Source organism: Ischnura elegans, chromosome 6 (genome assembly GCF_921293095.1).
Source record: "Ischnura elegans chromosome 6, ioIscEleg1.1, whole genome shotgun sequence".
Classification (NCBI taxonomy): Eukaryota; Metazoa; Arthropoda; class Insecta; order Odonata; family Coenagrionidae; genus Ischnura; species Ischnura elegans.
Window position 1 is genome coordinate 61056597 of NC_060251.1, and position 16834 is coordinate 61073430.

A 16834-nucleotide genomic window follows, 5' to 3' on the forward strand; every position below is an offset into this window, starting at 1 on the left:
AGTAGCATAACCACCAGGATCAAAATTACTTTAGTGACTTCTCTCCGACAAAAAATGGAACAGTAAAAGTGTTTCACACTTTGAACATTCAACGGTGAGAACTTGTTATAATCCTACTTTCGTTCGCATGCTTACGCCACGTGCAATACATCTTAGCGTTATTATAAAAATTCGTAGTTTTCTACACCTCAGGACATGTAAGGCAAAATATTCACCTGGATAATCTAATACACACGTAAAACGTCCAAGACCTCAAATTATTCAGTAATGACTATTATGCATGTCTAATATTGTAGACATATTCACCGCAAAAATATGCATACGATCGCCAGTCTGAACAGAGATCTACTAAAATGATTCCAATTGAAAATTGTATAATCTGAGCAACTTAAATAGCAGCAATTTTTTCCGTTTCCATGAATTAGAGCATCTAGGAAGGAGAATAGTCCCACCGAAATTGATAAATCGGAGGCTATATCAACGTGTTGAGTCAGGGAAAGTACTATAAGTGTCTGAATCCATCTCTGATTTCAGATGGTTTCCTAATTTGGATTTTACAACTCCACCTATTCCATTCATAATTCTTTCGAGTAAGAACTATGGATTGGTGACAGTTCATTTGATCCACAAAAAAATAAAAATTTCAAATAATTAATTAGAAAGCTGTGATATGGTTTTTAAATTTCCCTCTCTCCACTACACATTTCAAAAAAGGTACATCTCATGAACTTATGTATAGTTAGATAAATGTATAGTACCTATAGCCAAATACTGCATCGCATTAGACAGAGAAGGGCCAACAGGGAACGACAGAGATAGCCGATACCTACGATTCAAATAAATCAGACTGTGACCAATAGAAAACCACGGCAAATATGGAATTGACGTGTCGGAATATTTTTAGCAAACAAATATTTCCCACCTGACTATCTAAAGCATCAGAAAAAACGATCTGAATGAAACATTACTCACGAAGGTTGAAAAATATTTACCGTAGATATATCTCCTATTTTGATCGTTGTGGTCAGTCGTGATAAGTTTTATTTACACCGATATAAGTGAAAGAATAGCTCAGTATCATCGTCGTGTCTTTCAAAATCATAAATATGTGTATTTTCTGTTTTATAAGTCTAATAATAGCATTTATATTCCTCTTTAATATGTTCTGTGATTCTCCTAGACCGCACAATGAAATAGAGAATGACAGAAATGATGACTAAAACAACGTCACCGAAAAAACCAAAATAAAACATGGCCCTGCAGCTTCCCCATTCAAGACTAACTTGAGTGGTTGAGCCTGGCAAGATCGATAACGTCAGCGCCAGGTGAATGGTAGATGAAGTTGAGCTGGATTCATCTGCGCACGCCCGAAGCCCTCATCGTCACAAGAAAATTGAACGTAGGGCCATCATAACTTCTCCACAAAAGTACAGCATCGGTTTCTCGAAGTATCAATCATGAAAGTCTTCTATCAAATCATTTTCGTAATTTCTTTTGTTCATTTATTCTGGGCTTTTGAACTAAAGCATCACGATAACGAAGAACTACCCGCCGTCCTCGAAAATGTTCATTCCCGGTGTCCTAATATCACTCAAGTTTACACACTCTCGGAGAAGTCTGTGCTTGGAGTTCCACTGTACGTGATCGAATTTTCCTCACAACCAGGACATCACCAACTATGTAAGTAAAGTTGAATGTCTAAGAAAACTATTTTAAAATTCATTTTGAGACATAAACCTACGAATAGAACATGCCCAATGGGCAGGCTGAACACCTTTTACAGTTCAAAAAGCTTGACGTCTGTATATTTTGCAACGCAAATGTGATAATGTCGCTGCATACGATTTAAAAGATAATACTTTAGGATAATTAGATGATCAGTTTCAACCACGGAGGAATGATGCGTAAATTAGAAAGCCAGCTGATAAAAATGACTTAGCCGACGAAAGCATATGGTTAGACTGGAAGGCGAGGTCATTAATTTTTAAGGACCAGCACGCAAAAAAAACAGCGAGCATCTGTTTGATAGCGGTGAATGATTTCCGAATGTTAATTATGGCGCGAAATTTTAGTCATTTAACGCCGTTATACTCTGCGTCATGTATGCACTTTTAAACACGCATAGATAGCGACTAGTAACCAATAAAAGGTTACTTAAAACTTAAAATGCTTTAATATAGCCTTCATTTAACCGAGATACCAATTTCAATGGAAAAAGAAACCGGAAAATTGCTTCGCGGGCTTATAGATATAGATATCTATAAACTTAAAGGTAAAAAAATAAAGGAAATGATTTTTTCTCATATTCCCACTTCACTATTCTCCATCGGGGGAATTTGTAGAATCGGTAAGAACAATAGAATAATTCGGTAAAATGTTTCAGTATATTTTTTATCAAGCATAAACTCATACATTTAAGACTTATTATTCAACTATATGACTTAAAAACATACGGAAAAATTCACGAGCCAGAACACCCTCAAACGCTATAATTTTATTGCCTAGATTTAAATTTTGTTTGATTGAAATTCGATTATTAAACGAGGGAAACCACAATAAATCTTCGCAGACGTGACTAAATAGAACTTAAATATACCAGTAAGCGGCGGCCATCAGGTTCGCAATTCACAATACATATAAACTATATAGCTATTCGCGAATTAATGGACTAGTTTGGAAACAAAATCCACGATGACCAATTGCAGATTCCGAAATAAATTTCAGTTTTCCTAGAAATATTCTGTGGGAATCAACGAGTGATGGTGGTTTTTCGATTTGTATATGTTGTCTTTAGGGTCGTCAAAATTAAATAAAGCGCCATTAAATGGAGGAAAAATGCATTTAGTACTCGATTTACCACAAAATGCATAAAATTATTTCTTGGAAATTAAAGCTCTCAAATTTAAGCAGCACTTGACGAATAACAGAATTTGTGAAAGGGAATGAGTCGCCTATCGAAATCTAAAGAACGTTTCCGGTAATACCAGGGTTTGAAATCAATCAACAGCAAAATTTTGCAATTCGTGGACCCGCAAAAAGGCGTTATTTGCAAGACGTTCGGAAGGCCCTAAGTCTCTACGGTCAAATCTCACTTTCAAAACATTCAATATTTAACTAAGTGACCAGATATTAGATTTCCACAGAGGGACACTTAACGTCATATTTTATATTACCACTATTCTGGTCTTACAGCAAGTAGGACAACCTGCAAAATACCGATTTCTATCCCCTAATTCCGCACGAACGCTATGCTGCTAACGAGGTATATGGGAGAAGATATGATAGAAAACTTTCCTTAATAAGTTAGAGCGTTGTGTTCATTAACTCGATTACTCCGATGAAATTGGAAGAAATAACATTCCATGTTGACCATAGAAATAAAATATGAAAACTCCTGGAAGTAGGTCGTCCTAATTATCATAAATTGAGAAAATTTCACAATTTGTGGGTGGATTTCAAAATTGAATTTCACACAACTATGTCACAATTCTTGCAGCCATATGGAAACGCATAGTGGACAGACAAACAGACATCCTATTGAATAAATATTAAAAGTATAAATACCATTATCAAAATAAAATCATAAGTATTACATACTCTGGGATCTGAGGAGTGTATTACCTCCATATAATAATTATTAATTGGAAACAAATACCATGTATTTTATCAAATAGAAGACTGCTCCAATGGAAATACCTTCTTGTTGCCCTGATAAGCTAAAATTCCTCCTCCAATCAAGATGTACAAGAGAACTTTTTTTTAACTTTTACGGGTACTTTCCCTGAACTAGGTTATGTTCCGCACCCATAGCAATTCTCCATTTGGCTAGAGTATACTTTTTGCTCCTTGAAATTAATTGAAAAAGAGTTTCCATCAAAATAAGCATAGGTCTGAGTTTGAAATAACCTGTACAAATACATATGTAGAGCTCAAAATGGATAGCAATGTAGACTAAATTGATAATGTAGAATTTTGTTTTTGATGTCCAAAAAAAAACTACCAATGAAAATTTTGGATTTCAGTGAAACCAGAGTTCAAATATATAGCTAACATGCATGGCAATGAAGTCTTAGGAAGGGAACTACTCTTAAAACTAGCTGACTACTTATGTGAGTGCTACATGGCTGGGGACCCTGAAATTCAGAAGCTTATTCATCTCACTCGAATTCATCTCATGCCATCTATGAACCCAGATGGTTGGCAACTAGCAACAGATACAGTAAGTTTCAATCTTTCAATGGAAGCTAATTTTTTACTTTTACCATTGCTTTTACAATATCAACAGATTATTATAAAACAAATTTTAAGTATGTATTCATAAAAAAATGCAGTGGATAAAAGGTAAGGAAATTCCCTACAGAACAGAACTTTTAATCCTCATGAATGTTATTTTGAAACTAGTAATTACAGAATTTTAATGCTGTTTTGTATCATTTTGATTTATGTTAACAATCAATTATCATCCACTTTCATTGCATTACTATTTCCAGGGTGGCCAAGATTATCTTCTAGGACGCTACAATAACCACAGTATTGATCTGAATAGAAATTTCCCTGATCTTGATAGGATAATGTTTGGAAATGAACAAGCTCACATCGAACACAATAATCATCTCCTTCAGCAAGTTGATCACTTAACAGAACCAGTAAGTACTCGTGCTAATTTAAGTATTAGCCATTCATTTAATGATAATATGGACCTCAAAAATACACTGGTTGTGTTTTCCTATTGATTGTGAATTCATTGGGAAAATAAGATGTGACACACTTTACTCGGAGAAATTATTAATGTGCATAGAACATGAACAGACTTTTAATGAAATACTATCTATTAGAATGTGCACTCCTACTCCTCTGCTAGACCTTCAATCAAATGTAGCTACACACCCTTAAGTTATAGGAAAATTTCATGATTTTTGGGGAAAGGAAATACTGCATTATACAATATGCAGAGTAAGGCCATTTTCACACGCACTAGCATTGTCAATGCCACATGAAATATGTATAATCAAATGGATGCTTTCATATAATGTCCGCCAGGGCATCTCTGGTGATGAACTCGGCAAATCAGATGCCAGAGTACTATCACCACAAATCAATTTCAATGGTTTTTAAAGGCACATTCATGCTGACTTGGCTGGTGCTGGAGAAGAGGCATTACTTCAATATTAAATTTCCCTTAATTCACATCCAAAATCAAAATGGCTGTCAGTATTACTGTGACAATAGTCTATGGCCGGTGCCAGTAATAGTCTAAAGATGTCCTAATGGTGAAAACTGCTTAATGCTCTTAAGTGCCTTATGTAAAATGTGAAATTTACATTTCCCAACTGAAAAGCAACTATGCCTACCAGGGACGCAGCAAGGAATTAAGGATAGGGAGGGTTTAAGCGCAGCTAAATCTGGGGGGTCGGCAGATATGGAATACCCACCAGGGAAAGAGGGTAATATAAGGGCACTCCCCCAGAAAATTTTTAAGATAATGGTTAAAAATGGTGAGTTTTATTGCTTTTGGGGAATATTTTATCAATCCTTAACACAATCATATAAGTAATATTAATCCAATAGGTTTGTTTACTATCACTTTTTTATTGCCTAAATCGAAAGATTATTACTCCTGGAGTACGTACTTCACGCTTTTAGATTTTTTATGACGATATCTATTTTCCGCGATCAAATGAAAAGTGAAAATTTTCAAGCGCGCAACAATGCGACGGCTAAGTATGAATGCTGGGAAAAGCCCATGTGACATCCTTATGGTTCCCGACTCCGCAGTCTAAGGTGACCTTGGGGTGAGGATGTATGTGCCGTTGTGATGCTGGCTGCTAGCAGGTAGCAGAGTACCCTGCTAGCTGGTAGCGCTTGGCTTGAATAAGGATTATTAATACCTCATGAAACGAAGGAAACTTTCCGACCTTAGGCAGTTTTAATAGGTGATTATTAAGGCATGTTTCCCTGAGCTCTGTGCCTCATGCATGCATTGGTAATCTCAGACGATGTAAAACTCCTATCTACTCGTATAGAAGCTAGGTCCCTGTGACGTCACGTGGAGTGGCATCGCATGGGTGCCAATATGGCCTTTTTCTAATGAGGATAAAATTGACCATTGCCATTCGTCTAAACCGGTATTTCTAAATCAAATAATTTATATATTATGAATACACTAATGGTGGGTAACAAATCACAATCAATGCCTTTCGTTTTCTTTGATGAAGGAAACTACCCTATTAAGCAAAATTGATTAAACTTAAAAATTGCTCTGAGCTCTGGTTTATCCCCCAAACCCCCCCTCGCTGCACTGCTAATTTCAACTAATGATTCCTTTCCAGATCCAACCAGAGACTAAAGCAGTCATGCGTCTTATCATGCAAGTTCCATTTGTTCTCTCTGCGAATCTACATGGAGGTGACCTGGTGGCTAATTATCCATACGATGCCAGCCGATCAGGAGCTTTGACAGAATATTCTAAGTCTCCAGATGACCAAACATTTAGGTATTAATTTGCAGCCATCTGAAAATCTTTCTCATAGTCCAAGATTTTGAAAAGCTATATGGATTGGTGATGGAAAATGAAAAATGTGAAGGAACCATTTAAACCTCTGACTATAAACTTTTTCTTAAAATTTCTTCAAGGACTTTACTATGAGAATTAAAAAATTTCCTTCCACCCTCTGTTACAAGCAAAAATAAAATGTTACTATTCCATAAGGAGTTAAAAAGTAAAATGCTGTTGAGGATATCTTAAATCATCAAAGTCTGCCTGAAAATCAGAAGTGTTGACCTTCTTCCTTCAAAAGCATTGCAAATGAAAAATACTGCATTGTTTACAAAAAGTGGTACCTTAAGAAAAATTATTTTCAGTTAAAATATAAATAATTCAATATTTACCACACATAGAAGCTACATCTTTCACAGCATCTTATTCAACAACCACTGCAGTAAGCAATAAAAAAGATAAATTCTGAAGAAAAAACAAAAGTATTGAAGGTGATCTATAATATATGATCTTTCTCCCAACAAACTATTCATATAAAAACATGAGGGAAAACCCAAAATATGACTTTCTTGACCTTAAAAATAATAATATCATCCATTAATCCATCTCATTAGGCACCTGGCTCAAACATATGCTTCCTTACATCATGGTGGGATGGCTGATGCAAAAAGGGCTGGTTGTGGGACTGACGGATTCAATTTTGGAAGACAGGGTGGAATAACAAACGGAGCAGCATGGTACAGTGTTCAAGGTGGAATGCAAGACTTCAACTACCTATCCTCCAATGATTTTGAAATAACCTTAGAGCTTGGATGTGATAAGTATCCAGATGCTGACACTTTGTCTCATGAGTGGGAAAACAACAAGGATTCCCTGATTGGATTCATTTGGCAGGTACATGAATGGAGAATTTTTATTTATGGAATAAAATTAATATGGGAAATCAATTGACCCTATTTTCAACATGGCATATTGCAAGGTTTACTGACGACTACTGCAAATTGATTATCTTTTTGGAAATAATAGAATAAAACTAACCATCAAATTCTTAAAATAAATAATGCCTTGAATACCTTATTGCCCTTAAAAATAGTAATTTTATATAGTGGACTCTTTGAATCAAACTCAGCTTCAAATTCTTGACGTAGATAATGCCTCAAATGCCTTCTTGAATCTAAAGATAATAATTTCCAATGAAGTATAATTAGTAATTTATTATTTATATTTCAAACCTTTAAAATGCAGCCAAATGCACAGAATTCCTTTATTTTCTCTATTCTAAGGCTCACATTGGAGTGAAAGGCGTGGTTAAAGATGCCCTAACTGGAAAGCCAATATCAAATGCCATAATACACACCAAGAATATCACTGATGGACGGAATGATGACATTGATCATGACATAACTTCAGGTTTGTTCTAAGTTACATGCATGCATTTGCTTATAAAAATATACATATATATTTATATAAATTATGAATCCTTATAGTATGCATTGGCGGCAACAGGGGTGGGCCCCGGCCCACCCAAATAAGACGGACATAATTTCAGAATCAAAGTCCATAGTTAAACTTTATTTTATAAACCAAAAATAAATTGTTTACAGTTATAGGCACATGGAAAACCACTTCGTAAATTTGCTATACAATTTTGTATTGTCCATATTAACTCCGTAACATAAAACAAATACACTCAAAGTGGAGTTAATGACATATTTATCCACATTAACTTGAGGTTAGGCCCAACCATTTTATAATCTAGGCCACCCATGTGACATGCTAGAGTCACTGCAGATGGTATGGCATCCTACATGGAGCCAAGCAAGCTTCTAAAGGCCTAATTACAGCCAAAAACTGCCTATGGCCCTTGACTAGGTGTTGTCCACTTTTTATGAGTAGGTTATTTATTTAGAGTTTGACACATTAACTTATGAAGAGGGAACTGAGCACTGAAAGAAAGTATAGTTCATAAGAGGATAAACAACAATGAAACATGTGAGCAGGGGCGGATTCAGTATCACATTTGGGGGAGGTAATGACCTGGGTTGTGGGAGAATGGATTACTAATATTGAATATGGAATACAATACTGATAAAAGGGCATACTCCTATGTACATTTTTTTTAAATACCCATTTTTACGCATTTTGGAGCCTAAAATTTCATTTTCATTTTTACCAACAAATGACACTGAACAATTTCGGATATTTAAGGATACAAAAACTAATAAAATTATGTAATCAGTTTTGATAAAATATTGGGATTATGGCCTGTGACACCTCCTAAATCTACACCACGACCCCCCAACACATGATGCTATTGCAAGCAGATTGCCAGTAACTGAGAAGCATTGACCTGCTTGGCAGGAGTTTGTGATATCACCACCATATCCCCAAAAGGATTAACGCTGATGATTTCTAGGCGCCAATAGCTCAAGATGGCGGTAATGGATTAAACACTAGAAAAATACACGTCTCTACATTTTTCAAAATATAATGATTAAAAAAAATATGAACCAATTTCTACTGAACTGCCTCCAGCTATTAACTTTGCCATGTTAGATTGATAAACTATCAGGTATTACACAATTGTGTCATAAAATATTTTTGCAAATTCAACATCAAGCCATGAGCTTCAAGAGCATCATTACATAATGGTTGAAACCCATGGCCTCACTCTCTCTTAAATACCTAGCTAGAACCATAAATTGAAAAAATTATGCACAAACTTCTTACATTTTCATTGAAGTATTCTACCAATTAAGGTTTCCATGGTGAACTTAGGAAGCATTCTGGCAGCCTACCTTTTCTTCATGTACTTCCCTCTTCAAGTCACAATAAGGCTTCCTTTCGTTCTATCTAAAAATCATTTTCTCTTCCTTCCTCTCCCTCATTTACCTAACACTCTACCCTCTAACACTGTTTTCAACATCCCCTCCCCACTAAGTACTCACTTCATCCATACCTTGTCTCCTTCGTATCTCATCTAGAAGCTGCCTCTCCTCACCCACCATGTCCAGTACTTCATCTTTCCTCCTCCTCTTCCCTTCTCCATTCTTCTCCACACCTATATCTCAAATGCTTCCAGTATTCTCTCCTCCTTTTTCCTAAGAGTCAATGTTTCTGCTCCGGAAAGAACAAACACTCCAGATCAGACTCTTCGCTAACATTTTCTTAAAACTCTTACATAATGATCCTCTCATAAGCTCCTTCCAGTTCATTAATGCCTCACTTGCAGACACAATTCTCTTACTGGTGTCCTTACTGCTGCGCCAGTTTTCCTCTAAGAAGCTGCCCAAATAGTTGAATTGCTCAACACGCACAAGTTTTTCCCCACCAACTTTTACACTGATACTCATATTCTTAGCTTGCAATGCTTAACAAAACTGCATAACCTTGGTCTTCTTGTGATTAATTCTTATGCCATACTCCTTGCAACGCTTGTCTAATGCATCCACCAGAGCCTGTAGCCCACTCTCTGAGTGGCTAATCAATGCCTGATCATCTGCGAACCTCGCCAATTTTAAAATCATTCCTCCCGCTTTTACTACGGCTTCTAATTCATCCCACGCTTCTCTTACGATCTCCTCGGCATTCACATTAGAAAGAAAAGGTGGTATTGGAGAGCCTTACCTCACTCCTAGGCCTATACTTGCCCACCCAGATTCCCCGTCCATTACCCTCACTTCAAACATAGGATAGAATAATAAACGATCATCCTGTTCTAATGATTAACACCATCATAACTTTGCCCATGAGTCGATAGGTGCCACCTGAATTAATCCGGGATAATAGTCTGAAGTCAGGCTGATGCCAGTGGTAGCAAATTTTGGGCATCAAATACAGGATGTTAAAATCTCACACCCATGTGCAAAACTGTAAATTGCTTGGTGGGATTCTCCAAGTACTCTACCCTGATAAATAGCCTTTCTCAGAGTAATTTAAAATTTTAAAAAATACGACATCCTGTGTTTGAACAAAATGACTAGGATAGAAAAATGCTATTTTTCGGGTAAGTAATCAAAATAATCTTTTTCACTATGTTTCATATCAATTACCCATTTCTCATTTAAATCAAGGAGTTAAGTGGCGTGAAATAACCATAGCCGTTGACTCACATATAACCCAAAAGACTATTACTATATTACTCATTTCAGTTCATGGTGGAGATTACTACCGGCTTTTGACACCAGGAGACTACGAAATAACAGCAGTTTCCCCAGGCTACAACCCTCAAACAAGACGAGTTAAAGTTCGAGAACATGGAGAAAAAAGTGAAGCAATGCTGATTGATTTCTGGCTACAGCCTATACTTCCACCTTCAAGACCAATGGAAGATGATGATGTTTTTGAGGTAAAACGTTTTTCCCATTTTGATGTTTATATTACTTGGAAAAGGAAACAGCATTAGTTTCATTGGTTAAATAGCAAAATCAAAGTATCTAACGCAAGTCAGTATCAATGTGGAAATTTTTTTTTTCGAATAAGTTTTGCTTCCAAACACAATACATATCAAAAGGGCAGCGGTCTAATCGAACTTAAATAAATATTATTTTTAATTTCAAATTCCAAAATTTTCAACTAAAATATGATAAGAACACTTTCTGAAGTATCGTGAATTGCAAAACTTAAATACTTCAAAATTTTAAGTGTTGGAAGGAAATGCCAAAGGTGATCAATCAACCCAGAATGATTTTTGATGAAACAGGATTAATATAAGATGTATCTGCCATTACAGCTCGGCCAAGAATCCAGTGGAACACCAAGAAATTCTGAGTATGACACTTATAATGAGCTACTTAAAGACCGTCTACGGAAGAAATGGATCTACAACATTTACAAAAGAGCAGTAAAACAGTAGATGTTCGAATTTCTGGCATTTATCTTTTGATGTCTATCATAGGCATTACATTCTAGCACAAATAATGAAGGGAAAATTTTATTTTTAATATGAACACTTTGTTAAACATATCCTTCTTCCACAAATTATATATGAATATAAATATATATTAACATTAATAGCCGAGAACTAAAAATAAAACACAGCAGCAATCATACCATGAGCATTTTTCATTTAAATTATACATACTTTGACTATCATAGATAATTTTATAGGAGTTAAGGAGTGCGTGTAAAATATTTTAATGACCCTCAAAAAGGCAGAAATTTGTTGATATGAAGTTATTGAAGATTACATTACATATTATTTACAGATACTTAACTAAATTGAAAACCTACCTATGAAATGCATTTGATCAACACAAAATTGCAAACAAAAATAACAGAGTTGGTGACTCATAATAAACCTAAGATTAAAAAAGTTTTTGAGGTAACATTGGTTAATGCAGTACATAATTCCACAATAACTGAAATGTAATAGAATAATTAACGGGTAAATATATGGAGATAAATGTAATTATACTTCCCCTTCAACAAAACCTGAAGTTTTATTTACATAAAAATTAACACATGAAAAAGTATGGTGGACACTTTGGCTCAATTGATTAAGATTAATGCCACCTTATACTTGAAAGTATTTTACAGATGCCGCTTTTCTCCAACAATCAGCTAATTACTAGGAAATTATTCCTATGCTCTGACATACAGAAATGTATGACACAGGTTCATAGAGCAATACTATTTAAGTGAGTACCATTCGGAAAGAGAGGCTAACTACACCAGTGAACATAAGTGATCAGAAAAACCATGATGGACAATAGTTAACTTCCTATTTATAAGAATATATTTCAAACGATATGATAAACATTACAAAAAATAGTCATACGAGGATCTAAGATTGTAAATCTTGTCCATAATTTTCAATAGAACATACTCATATTCAGGCATTTTTGAATAAAAAACTCTTTCGATACCTCCATTCCAAAAATGCTCAACAATCGCCCACCGAATCAAATCAGTTCATCTAGTAGCCCTACAATACCAATCTGCTCAACTGGCAGTGTCCGGAGCATAAATGCTCACCTCCAAGCTTGGAGAATAGGAGATGAGCGTTTTTGCTTCGGACACTGCTAGCTGAGCAGACTCTTATTATTGGGCTACTAGACGAGCGATGTGTTTCGGTGGGCGATTGTTGAGTGTTTTTGCAGGGGAGGTATTGCTTTCTTTCAACAGAGAAATAAATTTTGAGGGAAGAAGCATGTTCTTTTATTGGAGTTGATTCTTCAGTGCAAAGTATGTCAACACTGATACTAATGGATAATGCCTTGAGTAGTCACGGGAAAGAATTAAGTGGGATTTCATTATTTTTTTAAAAATGATCCAACGGTTGGTATGGATAATTTTTTAGGAAATTACTTTTTACGTGCAATTTTTAGAAAAATAACACTTCATTCATCAGGATAGAATGCCACAAGCTCAGCCTCCGCAGTTATCTCTAGCTCAAAGGATTCCAAAATAAGTACAATTGTTATACATGCACATTATCAGCAACCAGACACGATGTACCACATTACAATTTGGCAGGCTTTTTTCTTAAGGAAGAGATGTTTAGGGATAACTGGGATTTTATTGAGGGGGAAGTGCAAGCTCTAGATGGGAGGATGCCAGCTGGAAGCTTTGAAAATTGGCATTGGGGTGAGTGGGAAGGTGGAATACCTAGCAGAACGAGGAAGACTAGGGGTAAGGGACTAGATGGGGGCGGAATATATACCCCATACTGCCTCCACCTATTGGAAACTACTTCTAAAATTCATCCTCGGCCATAAAAAATGTATGCCTGCCTCATCAAGAGCCCTCAACACCAATCTTAAAATGCAGATACTAACTTAGACACTTCATCAGATTCCTTTTACTGACCATAAAAAAACTAAAGAATAAATTCCTATAGGAAAACAACTTTAAATTACATTCTACTCACTTAAAGGTACCTACAGTATAAGAGGACATTTTGGTCACATGAGAGTCATCACTTAAGGTTTCTCCTAAATGATACAAATTTTAATAATTGAAGACTCCCATCAATAAATTTATAGAAAAAATAATTCCATAGATATAATTATTTTAAAAGTAAAGAAATAATGACAGTCATTGCTAAAATTTCTTTTCTTTAGTTTTTCTGGAAAATATCCAACTGATATGAATAAAGTCATGATAAACATCACCAATCACCGTAATAATTTCTCATTATTATAATTGACAATGATTGTACTGTAGTGGTGATAATACAAATTTAAGTAATAATATCCAGTGCATAAACATCAGTGTCTAAATGTTGTCAGCTTAGATATGTGCAAATAAAGTTTTTAGAAGTACTGCTAAATACTTCATGTGTTACGTGTTTATTGTTTAAATCTGACAGTTCTGTGATAACTGCATATTTTTCATCTCGTTTCAATAATGTGAGTACCAAAACAGGCATCAAATTAGGTCCATCTAGAGATGTCAAACAATAAAAAATGAAAACTTAGACTGTCTCCTCTTCGAATCAACTGAATGGGACTCTCCTTCTTAAGGAACTATGCACTTTGGTAGACAGGGCTTGGACCCAAAGTCAAGCAGGTGTATTTACGAAGATAAATTATACATTCCCCATCCTAGGGCAAGTGTGTATATTGAAGTAATATGCTTTTTGTTATGAGAATACAAAGTTATATATTGAAGAAAAGGGTAAAAATATTTTTTCCGAGTGTCCCTGAGGGCCCTGTAAATGTATTTACAAGCTGTATTATTCATAGCCATGGAAATGTTTATGGCATATGTATCTGTCCATTATTGAATAAAACATAGATAATGCTCTTCAGTAATTATTTCTTTGATTTTTAACTGGATCACATCTTCCTCTCCTTCCACATTATACCTACTCAAGAGTAGAAGGAACAAACAGATATTGATGATAAGAAAATATGGGATACTTTCTGCATATGAGGCAGCCCAGGTGAAAATAATCATTAGATTAGTTGAAAACTGGGTTGGTTATTTAAAATCTGCAAAACCGAATACTTTATTCTCATCTAATATGGATTTTCTCAAATTTGTGCCGTCCACCATCACATCAAGACAGCCTAAAAGCCAGCTTTCCCTCTTGTGACAAATGGGTGGTGAGCTTGCCTGCCAAAATAGGCAAAACTTCATTTTTTTTCTTTACCATCCAGTTATCTGGGGCAGCAACAATTTTTTTCCACTGGACAATACAATAATCACTTCAATGCTATAACTTACGGTCATAGTGGCATTAGACCAAAGCTGTAATGATGGAGGTAAAGCAGAGAGGAAGGTAACATATTCACAACTGTGGAAGATGAGAAGCAGCAGAAAAGAAAACACAACACAGGAAATTCATGAGCTATAAAGGTTGAAGTCCAAAAGATTTTCCGCAAAGCGAGGAAAGCCAGAGAAGCGTGGATGAGGAACATATGTTAGGATGTGCAAAATAGCCTCAAACAAGGGAAAGTGGAAGCGGCCTATAGAATAGTGAGGAACCATTTCAAGGAACGAAACACAAAATGTAATACCATAAGGGACAAGAAAGGACATATTCTAATTGAAACAGTGCAGAAGCAAGAATAAGAAAAGGTGTGAGACAAGGGTGTGCGCTTTCCCCCTTAATTTTTAATGTTTACACAGAGAAAGACATCAATGAAATCAAGGAGAAAGCTTCGGGTGTCAATTTCCACTGAGAAAAAATTAGTATGCTGCGATTTGCTGACGACATAGTAGTCATAACCGAGACAGAGAAGGATTTGAAGAAGACTTTGACAAACATGGAAAGGACAATGGCAAGATATCAGCTGAAAATCAACAAAAAGAATACTAAGATATTAGTTTGCAACAAAAGAGAGGAGGCTAAAACAAACATCAACCTTGGAAACAATAAGCTTGAAGAGGTGAACGAGTTTTCCTACCTGGGAAGCCGAATTACCAACGCTGGAGGGATCAAGAAAGAAATACTCAGTAGAATAGCGTAGGCAAAGAGGGGTTTCTACGAAAAGAAGAATCTTCTTACAGCTGAAAATACCAGCATAGAAGTAAGGAAACAATTCATCAGACGCTACATATGGAGTATGTTTCTCTATGGAAGTGAGGCTTGGACGTTGACAGCAGCAGAGAAGTCAAGAGTGGAAGCATTCGAAATGTGGTGCCACCGAAGAATGATGAAGATAAAATGGATTCACCGTGTAAGTAGCGAGAAAGTGCTAAGAAGAGTGGGAGAAAAGAGAAGCCTCCTAAAAACCTTACGCAGAAAACGGGACAACTTAGTTGGCCACATTTTGAGGCACGATGGTTTGATGAAGACAATCATTGAAGGACAAGTGGAAGGGAAAAATAGCAAGGGAGGGCCCCGAATGAGTAACATAGGACAGGTTATGGTATTTATGCGCTATGATAAGGTCAGCGGATAGGAGAGGGAAATGGAGAGCTGCATCAAACCAATCCTAGGATTGTTGACTTATGATATGGACATAATAATGCATTGAAAAGGATTGGACAAGTGCTTAAGTAGAGTTTGGGGGTGAAATCAAACCTAGGTACTTCAACTTGATACCAACATTAGAAATCTTGGAAAGGCAATTTAGGTAAGACTTCATCTTTTTGTTGCATAATAAGTGAGTCAATAAGTGTTTTTAAATACTCATACATCTACAATGTTAAAAAAGAACAATTTCCCACTTAAATCATGCTTAAATTTTGTAGAAAATCAAGACTTCCAAAAACTCAATTAGATTGATCAAGTTGAAAAGGGTTCGCACAAAGAAAATTGAATAACGTTTCATTCTACACCCACCTTGTATCGGAATATCGCATTAACAGTACAGCTGAGTACAGCTGTGGTACAGCATTTATATACCACGTATTTTTCATAAGTGAAGTGGCAAATATTTGCCACGATCAACCATGACGAATGAAGATTCTGACCTCGGAACCAAAGTAATCATATGAAGCACCTCGTTTGGTTGAAATCCATATAATAGTTTACCAAATAAAAACTTTCAATGTTTCATGATCAGTATCATTTCATTACATTTCTATGAAAATCATAACACGTATAATATTGGCAGATTGCAAAATCAAGACAACGCGATATGAAACCCATATGGTAATATGCTCATGTTGAGTCGAACGCTTCATTACCACCTGAATTACTGAAACCTCATCCTTGCAAACAATTATTGGTTAGGCCAAACCAAAAGGGTTTCTCGAAAAAAAATCTCTAATTATTTTAACGCACAAAATTACCTGTTTAAATGACCGATTCTTGATTCTACGATAGGCATTTTTCTGAAACCATTGCGCCACTGGCGCGAAATTTGACTAGGCGTATTACGTAAAATATTAATGCGAGAAATGTAGACTATAAAATATATTCTACATGTATCTACCACTGCA

General features: G+C 35.8%; 1 protein-coding gene across 3 annotated transcripts; it reads left to right on the top strand.

The window, feature by feature from the left end:
- The first annotated feature begins 1063 nt into the window (after nt 1–1063).
- Nucleotides 1064–11547, top strand: LOC124160813 (carboxypeptidase E-like). 3 transcript variants are annotated; one of them, XM_046536889.1, is made up of 9 exons: nt 1064–1399; nt 1527–1680; nt 4023–4219; nt 4491–4646; nt 6330–6493; nt 7111–7390; nt 7780–7906; nt 10648–10844; nt 11229–11547. In XM_046536889.1, exons 1-9 carry the CDS (start codon nt 1337–1339, stop codon nt 11349–11351), a joined length of 1461 nt encoding a protein of 486 aa, XP_046392845.1. In that variant the 5' UTR covers nt 1064–1336; the 3' UTR covers nt 11352–11547. The 3 variants fall into 3 exon arrangements, with proteins under 3 accessions (XP_046392845.1, XP_046392844.1, XP_046392847.1); XM_046536891.1 differs by having other exon boundaries at nt 1068–1427; XM_046536888.1 differs by having other exon boundaries at nt 1065–1680.
- Nucleotides 11548–16834: the final 5287 nt, after the last annotated feature.